Source organism: Carassius carassius, chromosome 50 (assembly GCF_963082965.1).
Source record: "Carassius carassius chromosome 50, fCarCar2.1, whole genome shotgun sequence".
Classification (NCBI taxonomy): Eukaryota; Metazoa; Chordata; class Actinopteri; order Cypriniformes; family Cyprinidae; genus Carassius; species Carassius carassius.
Window position 1 is genome coordinate 16,545,858 of NC_081804.1, and position 13,978 is coordinate 16,559,835.

The 13,978-nt window shown below is 34.7% G+C and overlaps 1 protein-coding gene across 2 annotated transcripts; it reads right to left on the bottom strand.

Annotated features, from left to right (window-relative positions):
- Positions 1-3,316: 3,316 nt before the first annotated feature.
- On the bottom strand, positions 3,317-11,010 carry LOC132133688 (NACHT, LRR and PYD domains-containing protein 3-like). 2 transcript variants are annotated; one of them, XM_059546603.1, is made up of 8 exons: positions 10,827-11,010; positions 9,935-10,138; positions 9,145-9,261; positions 7,121-8,944; positions 6,769-6,942; positions 5,041-5,214; positions 4,163-4,209; positions 3,317-4,076 (listed from the first exon to the last, which is right to left on the bottom strand). In XM_059546603.1, the coding sequence occupies exons 2-8, from the start codon at positions 10,084-10,086 to the stop codon at positions 3,538-3,540; spliced, it is 3,027 nt and encodes a 1,008-aa protein (XP_059402586.1). In that variant the 5' UTR covers positions 10,087-10,138; positions 10,827-11,010; the 3' UTR covers positions 3,317-3,537. The 2 variants fall into 2 exon arrangements, with proteins under 2 accessions (XP_059402586.1, XP_059402588.1); XM_059546605.1 differs by lacking the exon at positions 9,145-9,261.
- Positions 11,011-13,978: the final 2,968 nt, after the last annotated feature.

Here is a 13,978-nt window from a genome sequence, read left to right on the forward strand (position 1 = left end):
ACCATTCAGCACAAGTGTGAGAGTGGTTTTAGAATCACCCACAATTCAGGATGGTATTTCTTCCACCATATTCTCTTTTCCTGAATCCAATTGAGGAATACTTCTCCTCTTGGAGATGGAAAGTACATGATCACAACCCTTACAACCAAGTAAGTCTTCTTCAATCTATGGCAGAGGCCTGTGGAGATATTGGGGCTCAAGGATGGATACAGCATTCAAGGCGTTTTTTCCCACGATGCATGACTTGTGAAAATATTTTCTGTGATGTTGATGAAATTCTCTGGCCAGATGTAATTGAGAGGCATGATCAATAAAATAATTGATTCAATGAATGTAGTACTATCACGGCGCGGTAGAGACAGCGCCGTGGAATGAACCGGGTCTGGGTCCAAATGCAGGGAAGAAACTTTTATTATTATTATTATTTTATTTATGAGGAATACCGGGTCCGGACTCATGACAAGTACAATTATCACTTTATTTTTTCTTTACCTATGTGCTTATTTTTATTATATATATATATATATATATATATATATATATATATATATATATATATATATATATATATATATATATATATATATATTGTGTGTGTGGGGTGACAACTTATTGTTATACACCTGAACTCCTCATTAAGGAACTTAATGAAAAACATGTATTTTTATTTATTTATTTGTGTATCTTCAGCTGAATTTGTTATAAAATCAACAGAGAACACACTTTTAGTTTTGATTTTAATACGGAATTTTAATGAATGCATTACTAGAATAAAATGCTGTTTCATTGTGCAGTGAATACGTAACGGTTTCGCCAGCATAAGAGTGTGTTTAGTTTACTGTGTTAACTGTTTTGAGAGCTGTTATCTGAATTTGGAGAAATGTACCAAATCGGTTGAGAAAAACTGTAGTATCAACAGCATTTCAGATGTTTTCCTAAAATCCCTTAGAAGAAATACAAGAAGACACAAATTCTTACATACATTAAGAGAATAGAGTATTAATTTGATTAATACATATCCTATATAACGAAATGTTTGAGTTCATATTGAGACATTTGAATTGGTGAACACTTTTGTAAAGCTTTTGAGATTTCTTCTAAACTTTAGAGGACACAAATAGAGTTTTCGTCTCAGCAGGAAAATCTGAGAAGCAGCAGACTCAAGCAAAAGTCTATATTTGATGTTCATGTAAGTTCATAATATCTTGTATTTCTGAAGAGAATGATTCGGTTCATGTTTTAGGTGTAATATATGATCCAAACAGAACAGACTGCATTCAGTCACTTCTGCTGTCTGGACTGTCAGAACGGCTGGTTCTAGATTTGATTTGGTTCTAAACTTTTTAATTGGTATTGTTTCGATAATTTCATCTTCATAAACAAAATATATACATTTTTATAAATTTCCGTGGATAATCATATAATAATAATCGTGGATAATAAGATATTTTGTAGAGTATCATGGGTAAGGTACAGAGCAGCTTCTGAAAATCAACATACAGTATTAAGAAAAGTGACATGAGTCATGAGATATTAGTGAGAAAACCACAAGTACAATACCCTTCAGACTCAATATAATAGTGCATTTTTGCAGAATCATGAAATAAATTAGGAATATAAATTAACTGTTTATAGACCTTTAAATAGATGATCAATGAGAAAGGTGAGATACTACATGAATACATGAATATTCACAAAGAAATATCTAGAGATTTTTTACACTTATCTTTTAAAGTAGAAAGTAAACATCTAATGTTTTGTAAGACTTTGTTTGTATAAATATTATATTTAAAATATGCTGAGCATGCACAATATCTGCATTTGTTTTATTAAAACTATATAAACAAACAAATAACATTTTATTCTGAATTCTGAATCCTGTAAGGTTTCCTTACCTGAATGAACACTAAATAAATAAATAAATAAATAAATGAAGAGATTACTCTTTCTCTTTCCAGAAGGGGGCGCTACATGTTCATCAAAGATAGAAGAGTGCTCAGGCTCTAATCCAATTCACCATAAAACTTCCAGTCTGATGCAGCCCACATAGCAATATTTTTTCTGGCCCAGCTCTGGTCTACACAAACCGTTTTCCCTCGGCCCACATACCACAAAGAATGACGGCCCTGGAGTGGCCCAGATCTGGAATAAAGACAAGGGCTACACATGGGCCATAACTGGTCAGAGTCTCAGCCAATTGTGGCCCTACACTGGGACTTAATAGGTTTTAGCACGTGTATCGATTTTCAGCCATAAGTAAACCTGAAGCCCCAAAACTGAGCCACACTTGAGCCTTAAATAGCCCAGACCCAATACAGAATATTAAATGTGATATTATTGCATTGTATTTCTTTTACAATCTCTCCCCGTGTGATTCTAAGATTAATTGTGCTGAGAATAATAATTTAATTAAGTGCAGTTTACTGAATTAATAATTTGCTTAATTTTGAAGTGATAACTTTTCATTCTGTTTTGACTTGCCATTTCAAAGATTAAATAAACCCAAAAGAAAGTTAATTAATTAATGAGCACACCGAAGGTACATGATCTGTATTGTGTTAGACTGGACTCTGTGGAAAGAAAAGGGACAAGTTGCTCATTATAAAATATACAGTAAACACAGAGATTTACATTAAACACTGCAGATTTACAGTGAACACACTGCAGGAATAGATCGTACATCTGGAGAAACCGGTTCATTCACTTTTGTCTCATATTCGAGTCTGAGAAGACAGGAGGATCTCAGTGACTCTGCAGTTCAAAATACCACACATATCAAATTAGCAAAAAAAATTAATAATAAATTATTTAATTCTGTCAGCCCAAAAGCAGGAAGTGTCTGGTGTGTTCAGAATGCAGGAGATGAAGTGATAGTAGTTAATTACATAATAGATATTTTATTGAGTCATCTTAGTTGCATCTCTTTCCATGTTTAGTTAGACATTGTCTGACTAAAGCAAATTCAACAAGTGTTGTTATACCCAACAAACTCAACATACAGTTAGGATTACAGTAAGAGAAAAATAACAAAAATGATTGAAATGACTGCAGTACATATATATAATACACGTGTAGGAAGTAATGTGGAAGAGATAAAGAAATAACTTGAATGATGTACAAGACAAATGTATCTTTGCTCTCTTAAATATGCTCTCTTATAAATCATAAATATTACTTCTGCTTCTAATTTCTGTAGTTATGTCTATAATTCAAATTTAACCATACCACAAAACCTGTCCTAACCTCACCCGTATCGCACATCAACAGCAGAAACTGTGTTTTGCAATTCAACATCAACAGAGTAAGGTTCTTTTTTTTTTTTTTTTTTTTTTTTTACATAAGTAGTAATCTAAAGTCATCTAATATAAAGTGGGACTGAAGATACAGTACATAGCAATTTTACACGTGTTTAACAACATTTGAAAGTACAATATGCATTTACTATTTCAGTTAAATTAATAAATTATATACCTCATACAACAAATATTTTCATAAACGGACATGTGACCATGATTAGGAAATACGTAGAAGTAGAAGTCAGTTGTTTGTCTGTTGTGTAATCTTACATAGTGAGAGTGAGGAATCAAAAACCTTAAATCCAGCATAGAGGGGTTCAGTGAATGAGGTGTTGAATGTGTGTAAGTGTGTGAGTGTGTGTGTGTCAGAGACACTGTAGAAGGACAGAGTGCCGGCCGGCCAGTCCAGATACACTCCTACTCTTTCAGACAAGGGTGAAGGAGCAGGAATGTTTTCGTTCTGATTGTTGTGCCAGAAAACAAATCCATCATTAAGGCAGAAAAGACACCAGGACTTGTTATTGTATCCAAACTTACCAACAGTCCCTTCTCTGCTGATTGTTTTGTAGGCGACTGCTATACGAGACCAGCCAGTCCGCTCAACCTCCCAGTAATGACGTCCAGTCAGACTCTCTCGACACAGAACCTGAGGAATATCTTTAAATCTCTCTGGATGATCAGGATACGACTGGTGCTGTTCCACATATTTCACCTCTCCGTTCTCAGACAGAATGAGTTGAGTGTTTGCTGTGTTTGGATCCAGTGTGAGATCACAGAAATCTGAACACAAGAAGAGAGGAAAAACAGTTGTATACTTTTGTTTGTTGTCAATAAAGGTGAAAGAGTGTGTCAGAGAAAGAACCTACATTTTTGTAGACCTGGTCGGATCCTGAAAGGCTCTCCATGGTCCAAACTACAATGATACACACACACACACACACACACACACACACACACACACACACACACACACACACACACACACACACACACACACACACACACACACACACACACACACACACACAACACACACTCTCTTTATCTTCATTTTTTTTCTTAACTCATTAATTGCCTTTTACAGTGAACACTTTTTTAAAATATGCAACACAACATTAAAGAAAATGGTACAAGTACAGAGTTCTGGCATGAAACTCTGATTGTTGAGTCTAATAGGTCTAATTCAATCTGACGTAATGACATCATCACATGGCGCAGCTGATTGGTACTTTCCTGTATTGGTAGCCAATGAGCTCGCTGCTCAGCATTCAAATATATGACTAGAGTTTGCTGTAAGAAGTGCAGCTTGCTTCAGAAACCTTTGACCTTCCACAGCTCCACGTGTATACCTCTGCTACGAGGTGATTCATGTAAACTGTGAGGTTGTTTCATGTATGTTATATTTGCAGCAGCAGTATTTCTTACATGCTCACAGCAACATGTTGTGGATGTATTGGCATGGCAGTAGCAAGTCTCTATACTTTCTCTGCCGCAGCAGTAGCAGCAAAAGCGTAACAGAACTATTCCGCCAAGACCAAATACATTTATATAGTCATGTACATTACCATGCCAATCCCTCTGAGAGTTGTCATGACAGAACTACATTTTTGAGATAACATAGGGATCTAAGATAGTACATGCAGAGATGAGAAGTATCAGAAAAATAAATTATGATTTTGATTGCTAAGCAATATTATGTTTCGTGCTGAAGACATCAATATTTCTTAAACTGTACCAAACATACTTGAGTATTTTTAGTGAGCAGTTTGGATCCTTCAGTTTTTCAGAAAGCAGCTGGACTCCTGCTTGTCCTGGGTGATTGTAGCTCAGATCCAGCTCTCTCAGGTGTGAGGGGTTTGAACTCAGAGCTGAAGACAGATAATGACAGCCTTCCTCTGTCACCATACAGCCAGACAACCTACAGACACACAAGGGTGAAGATCACAACATCTGTGAAGCCCTCAACTCTCAAACACCTGAGCAATCATTGTTGATCTCAGTTTAAAATCAATTATGCATGTCCTTACTGCCATTCTCATGACATCAAGGTACTGTTTATGCATTAATACACTGAAGTGACACCAGAGATCATGAAACGATAATCAGTCATGATCATTCATCACACAGACAGACACAGGAAATTCACTCTAAAGTGAGTGTGAGCCAGGAGCAGTAAAATGCAAGACAACATCTCGCAATAGGCTCTTTTAAAATAACTATTTTTTACTTGATACAGCACATTAAAAACACAACGCTTAGTGCTGAACTTTGGTCATGCTAAGGAAAATAGTTTGTACACTTATTATTATATTGGTGTAATCTGCAGACATTGCAAAAAGTTGGGCTTTCTGAGGTATTGAGTCAGACATCAAGTTTTCAGGCAAACCCCTCATACTGGCCTCACCTCCCGTGTCAGCTTGATTTCCAAGATTTAACTCAGCAGAAAGAGGGAAAGATGTTAATTTTAATGCACCACACCCTTCTTTTAATGCACCACCTCAGCTTAGGCATACATACAAATAATAACTGTACTGTGAATGAGAAGGAGAAAAAAAACTGACACAGAAGCTAGGAGAGGGGTGGTAAGTGTTAGATATCTGTCATTATTTCATTACTACTATTACTATTGTCATTTTATCATCATTATTATTATAATTACTGTCAATATTGATATTACTGTTGCCGTCATCACAAAATATTATCATCATCATCGCCATCTTTAGCATTGCTATTGTTATTACTACTATGTTATTATTAATATTATTATTATTGTTGGTGTTGTTATTAATGTTATTATATTATTGTTGATATTACTACTGCTCTCAATAAAAATATTATCATCACCATATTTAATATTACTGTTGTTACTATTATAATTAATATAAAAATTATTATTATTATTATTATTATTATTATTATTATTATTATTATTATTGATATTACTATTTCCGTCAACACAAAATATTATCATCACCATCTTTAATATTAGTATCACTAATGTTATTAATATAATTATCAATGTTATCTATTATTATTATTGATTATTTATTTCACTATTGCCATCTACACAACTTATCAGCACCATCTTTAGTATCACTATTACTGTTGCCATCATCACAAAATATAATAATAATAATAATAATAATAATAATAATAATAATTATTATTATTATTATTATTATTATACATGTTATTACTATTTAAATACTTTTTACTATTACTACTATTATTCATTTGTCATTTCTGCTTATTTTTCATTGCTGTTACATTCATTGCTGTTTTATTGTTGTTTTTGTGCTTTGTTGTTGTGTTTTGTGTTCACCCTATGTTGTATGTTTTTGCAGTCCTAATAAAAACTAAAAAAAGAAAGAGGGGAAGAGTAGTTGGCGACAACTGATAGTAAGGACATATCTGCAGCCTTGACAACATAGAGAAACTTGATAAATTACAAATGTATAATGTTCCAAAATACCTTAATATCTTCAACTGACATTTTGGACTCTTCAGCCCATTAGAGAGTAGCTTCACTCCTGAATCCTGCAGGTCATTGTTACTCAGGTCCAGCTCTCTCAGGACAGAGTTTGAGGATTGTAAAGCTGATGACACAATTTCATAGGATTGACCAGTGAGATTACAGCCAGCAAGACTGAAACAGAACAGAACACAAACTAATTAAGTAATTACTCTTATTCTTCAATTATCATTCCAATTACATCTGTTTAATTCTTGTAAAACAGATCAGAACATTATAAAAATAAGCAAAACAGAAAGTGCTATTCCATTCAAAAGAGACTCTTCATTGTGACACATGATTAAACACTCACAGAGCTTTTCTGCAGTTGATCACAGCTGGTATCAGTCTTCTTCTGCCCTCATCTGATGTGTTGTATTTCTTGAGATCCAGCTCATCTAGCACCTCCTCTGATATCTGAAGCATGTAGGCGATTGCTGAGCAGTGAGATGGAGAGAGTTTTTTTGTGTGTTTGACTGATTTCACAAACTCCTGTATTTCTGTGGACAGAGTCTGATCTTGTACTTCGAGGAGACAGAGGAACAGATTGATAGATCTTTCAGTGAAGAGTGCATGTCCATCTTTGATCTTTTCTTTAATGTACTGTGTGGTTCTCCTGATGCTCTCTGAGCTGTTCTCTGTGTGTGTCAGTAGATCCTGTAAGAGTCTTTGATTGGACTCCAGTGAGATGCCCAGCAGGAACCGCAGGAACAGATCCAGGTTTCCATTTTTACTTTCTAAGGCTTTATTTACTGCACCTTTATGCAAATTGTGCATTGAATCAAAGGTCTTCAGGGCTTCCATGGTGCTGTTTAAATAACAGTAAAACACATAGAAAGAAGCGAGAAACTCCTGAACGCTCAGATGAATGAAGCAGTAGACTTTTCTCTGATGAATCACAGATTCTTCCTTAAAGATCTCGGTACAAATCCCAGAATACACTGAGGCGTCAGTGACGACTAAGCCGCTCTCTCTCAGGTCCTCCTCATAGAACATCACATTGCCCTTCATCAGCTGCTTGAAAGCCACCTCAGCAAGTTTCACAATCACTTCTCTTTTGGTCTTTAGGAGTTTCTGTGGATCTCTCTCTTCATACTTGCTCATCTGAATCAGCAGGAAGTGGATGTACATTTCAGTAAAAGTTTGAGGGATTTCGGCTCTCAGATCATCTTTAAGGAGCTTCTCAATCACAGTGGATGAGATCCAGCAGAAGACGGGGATGTGGCACATGATGTGGAGGCTTCTTGCTCTTCTGATGTGTGTGATGATTCTGCTGGCTTGATGCTTATCACTGATTCTCTTTCTAAAATATTCCTCTTTCTGAGGGTCATTGAAACCTTGAATTTCTGTCACACCGTTGATGTATTTGGAGGGGATCTGATTGGATGCTGCTGGTCTGGAGGTGATCCAGATGAGAGCAGAGGGAAGCAGATTTCCTCTGATGAGGTTTGACATCAACACACCCACTGATGAAGACTTATTCACATCACAAACTTTCTCATCATCTGAAAACAGTGACATTCTGCTTTCATCCAGACCATCTAGAATAAACACAACTTTACACTCCTCATAAATCTTTGAGTCCAGACCTTGAATTTCAGGATGAAAGTCCAGCAGAAGTCTGTGAAGACTGTACTGATGATCTTGAATCAAGTTCAGTTCTCGAAATGGAAACACAAACATGAAATCCACATCCTGATTGGCTTCTCCCTCTGCCCAGTCTAGAATGAACTTCTGCACAGAGACAGTTTTTCCAATTCCAGCTATGCCTTTAGTAAGAACAGTCTTGATTTTGTCTTTCTCCTCATATCCTGGTTTAGATAAGGCTTTGAAGATGTTATTACAGTTTATCGCATTTTGTTGTGAGTGTTGTGTTCTGGATGATTTCTCCATCTGTAAAACCTCATGTTCTTCATTCACTCCTTCTCTCTCTCCTTCTATGATGTAGAGCTGTGTGTAGATCCTGTTCAAGAGGGTTTCATTCTCTTGTAGTTTGTTTCCCTCAAATAAGCAGCCAAACTTGTTCTTCATGCTGGTTTTGTGTTGGTCTTTGACTCTCTGAAGGACTGCTTCAGTTCTTTTCTGCTTGATGTGTGTCTGATCGTAGGATGCAATTGTATCATCTATCTCCACAATGCTGGAATTAAAATAAAGAAGAGCAAAAATGGCAATAACAGTAATTACAATGTTTGTTTAACATTTTTAGAAACATAACAGTATGGATTGTGTACTCTATGTTGTATATTTTGGGGAACATTTAGTGTTCATTAGGTTTCTTATAACATTATTGAATCAAGGTAAATTACAGTAAATCAGCAACTATATATTTATACTAACAGAGGGGAAGAGTTCACTGTTCCATCATTGAATGAAAAGGGAAACTTCATGGATCTTGTACTATTCACAGAGACATCGCTGGGTTCTGGAGATTTTGATCTTTTCTTCCTGTTGTTTCTGACAAAAGATAAACAACTTTGTATATTATACACACACACATACATGCACAGTATTATTGTGTATTAAGATACTGTATAATACACATTTCTAGTATTTGATATGTCAAACAGACAAATATTTTCTACTAAATAACTTTTCCATTTTATTAAACATTCAGGCAGTTATTAAAAGCTGAATTATTTTTGTAATTAGTTATTAAAGATATTTACATACATTTTGTAGAAAACAAGAATACAGAATTTTGTGAATTATACAAGGTACATTTGCTATATGCAAACTACATTGGCAACAAAATTTAATTTAAAATGGGCTTTTTATTTAGTATAGACAAACTTCTTGTTTAAGCCCTGCCAACACTTGGTTTTGTCTCAATACAGATAGAAATACAAATAACTATCAAACAACAGATTACAGTTTTTCACTTCACAGAAATTCCACAACCCAATAAACACAGACTGAACACGAAAACAGACGCTGGCATTGGTAACACACTGATCTGACAAAACCCGACAAATAGCGTCAGTGCTGGTCAACATCTGTTAATGTAGTGTGAAAAAGCCTATAAAAATCAAACCCACATAGTTTAGTGAGTGAGAGTTGTGCTCTGCTTTTTGAACTACAGAGATATAAGACACCCTGATATAATGTTACAAAACTGCTAATGTCATACCTGGAGTCACTGGAGGTCTCTGTTGTATCACTGATGTCAGGGGGCAGATTGTGTATGGAATTATCAGACAAAGATGCACAGCTTGATCTGGGAGAAGGAGATCTCATTTCAGTCATAGTGTCTTCATTCTCTCTTTTCTCATGGAAGCTCATTTTTGAAGCTCTGTCTTCCTGCTCCTGTGTCTCAAAAAGTATGACTGCAGACCTTTGTGGAAACACAACAATAGAAAAGATAGTTAAAAACAAAAAGTTAAATAGACATATACAAATAATTATATACAGATTAGCAGCTTTGCATGTTCATCCTTGAATTGAAGTTTTGTGTATAACGATTTTGTACTGCACAATGACAAATGTTTTGAGCTTTTACTCAAATCAACTCAATTCAGTGTGTTCTGAGACTGCACACAGACAAAGATTACTAAAAACCCCTAACTACTGATCAACTCAAACTCAAAACTAACTCAAGATCAGCATGTGTGAGGAACTTTACCATTCAGCATTTGTAGTGTGAATCCACAGAGAATATGTATTCATATTAGTACAAATAGAATTTTATATAATTTAGTAGATTTATGTGGCATATTGTCATTGTATAAGTTGTAAGTAATATTTTTCAGTGCATTTCAAACATATGAAGTTGTTTTCCATGTTTTATTATACTAAGGTTCAAAATGATTTCTCACTGTTGATTCAGATATTAATATTAATAAAGTGAAAAATTCTTCACTGATATTGTTTCCAGTCTTTTTACTGTATAGTATAATTAATACAATTGTCCTGACAGTGAAATATCTTTAGACTCACAACAACTTACAGTTACATTCACCTTTACTAATTATTTTTATGTATAATTATCTACATGGTAACATAAGAATATGTTCAGCACTTACCTCAATAAGCTGCCACTTAAGAGTCCAGGCTTAGGTTTAAACCCTCAGAATGTTATCCTTTCTTTTACTTTCATTTACTCAGCTGGTCAAGGTGACTCTTGATTTAGTCTCGTCTTGTCTTCTTCTCCCTCTAGTGGTGCAGAGCATCATCACAACCTCAGCTCAGTCTCAAAGCAGTTGTTGTTTTTAAGTGAAATCAAACAATGAAAATTAGACTCATTACAGTCAAGTCAAGTCACCTTTATTTACTGTATATAGCGCTTTATACAAAACTGACTGTATCAAATCAACCGAACAACATTAATTAGGAAAACAATGTGTCAATAATGCAAAATGACAGTTCACCAATTAATTCAGTGATGTCATCATTAAACTTAGTTCAGTTTAAATAGTATCTGTGCAATCATTTTAAATCAATGATATCACTGTAAATGAACGCGCATGTTGTTTATTTCATAAGACAAATACAAGCTTTTTTGTTGTCAGCACTAGGGATAGTGTTTAGACTCCTGTCTGCTCCTCTTCCAGGAACTCAAACTCAAACTCCTCCATCTGTATCTAGAGTCACAAGGAGGGACTATTAATTGATAATTTATTAAATATAACATCTACATAATAATAATAATAATTTATGGACTGATCTGATTTGTTTTTAACAGCAGTTTAACAGGTTTTGACAGTTGTGTTTTCCAGATCCTGTTTCAGTACATTGACTCGAGAGTTTAACTCCAAACCTAAACTCAGCAGGAAAGTGGATCTTGAGGGCCAGAGTTGAGAAACCCTGCTTTTACCATTCACTCCATTCATATGAAATTAAATTAATTGCTCAGCGGTTCCTTTTCTTAAGCTAAGAAGTCTTAGTTTTGTCTCCCGTTTTAGTATCAAAAGCATTTCAGATGTTTTCCTAAATCCATTAGAAGAAATACAAGTAGACACAAATTCTTACATACATTAAGAGAATAGAGCTGTTCAGTTTATGTGCACAGGACACATCATTTATTGCAGAAACAGTGACACTGGAGCTTTCTTTGCTGAATTCTTTTTTGTATTATTAATTTGATTGCTAATACATATCATATATAAGAAATAAGACATTTTCATTCATATTGAGGCTTTTGAATTGGTGCACACTTTGTAAAGCTGTTGAGATTTCTTCTAAACTTTAGAGGAGACTGTGAGAGTATTAGAGTTTTTGTCTCAGCAGAAAAAATCTGAGAGGCTACAGACTAAAATAAAAGTCTACATTTGGTGTTCAGGTAAACTCATTTTTGACTAAGAAACATTTGAGATGTTAAAAATATCTCATTTTCAGTCCTTATTTCTTCTGGGAGAGCAGCTGTGCTTTAGGCTGGTTTCAATGACTGAAACAGACAGAATGAGTGAAATTAAACTTAAATTAAATAGTTAAATAACTTTGTTGCTGTTGTTGTCAGTCTCCACATGACCAGGTCTATTTACCCCCCATATAGAAATGTCCAAATGTATTTCATATTATCTAACTTTATAGCTGTTGAATTAATTCTGAATGTTCTATATCGGAGCAGATATTTTGAAGAATGTTGGGATTCTATCAAAAAGAACGATGAGAACTCTCTGATCTGGAAAGTGTCTTCAGATGAATTAATATTCTTACTACTTCTCCTTATGATCAGGTGTTAACTTACTGCATTTACATCATTTATTTAATTTTTACATTAAAAGGAATAGTTCACATACAGATTTAATTCATCATTTAATAAGAAGATCATTAATTAGGTAGCAGGTAAAGCTGTTATAAATCCTGTCCAGTTTTTGATGCCAACACTAAAACATACAGAACTACCTAATATTGCTACAAGTCTGAGTGTATCATATAATAACTGCTGTTAATAATGTTCATCATCTGGTGGACTACGTCTTGTTTTAATTTTTCTGAAAATTTCTGTCATATGCACATTAACTGAGTCACCACTGATGAGCTACTACTAAATATTGTAGAATTGTAATTTTCCGTAAAGTTGCATTGCAATGATTTGTATCGTAAAAAGCGCTATACAAATAAAATTGAATTGAAATACCTGAACTGAATTAATATATGATCTGTGTCAATCAAACAGAACAGAATGCATTCAGTCACTTCTGCTGTCTGGACTGTCAGAACGGCTGGTTCTGGATTTGAGACCATGGATTTTGATTTGGTTTTTGATAACATTTTAATTGGTATTATTTTTGATAATTTCATCGTCATAAACAAAATATATACATTTTTACAGATTTCTATGTACAGGCATCATTATTTTTAGAGTATCAAGGGTAAGGTACAGAGCAGCTTCTGGTAAACAACATTTTAAGAAAAGTGAAGAGTCATGAGAGTGAGAAAAACAGTTACAGCAATGGTACATTTTTATAATGGTACAAATTAATTTATAGTTTATAAACATGCACTTTCTAAAATCCAAGTAAGTGGTAAGTGTGCACGCAAGACTGCACACTTTCTGAAATCCTGTACAGTAAGGGTTACCCGCTCCGCCTTGTTCCCTTTCATTGAGATGATTAGACATTGGTTCCTGGGCTCCACTCAGCCAGTCTGTCTTTATTTATACACTTCAAGCATCGCTTCGAGTTTAGCAGCGCTCCCCCTTACTAAGAACGGTCACCTATGAGTGCGCTACTCTCTTCCTGAATTCGGAGTTCTCCTCTCATATGAGACTGAGTTCTCTGTTTTCCCCCAGAGTGCTCCAGTATTATTACTACAGATCTGTAGTATCGTCATCCACACGATACTACACAATACCCCCCAACACGATACCCCCCCCCCCACACACACACACACAAAAATAAACAAAGTTCTGCACAAACAGTTATATTTTATTATAACAACATAAGTGGTAATTTATTAACTATTGCAATTTAAACAGCAAACACACTTTTTAAGGTGCACAATTTCCACCTCCAACATTGCCAAAGGACAATGAACACCATTCTGCACAAAATATGAGTATAAGTTATCAGAACTTAAATAAATATACACTATATTAATATGCCAAAAATATATACAATCAGATATATAAAAAGTAACAAAAGCAGAGAGCAACAATATTATCAACAAAAAATATTAAGAATATTTGGGCTTCTCCATCAGTGACACCATCTAATGACCACTGACAACTGTT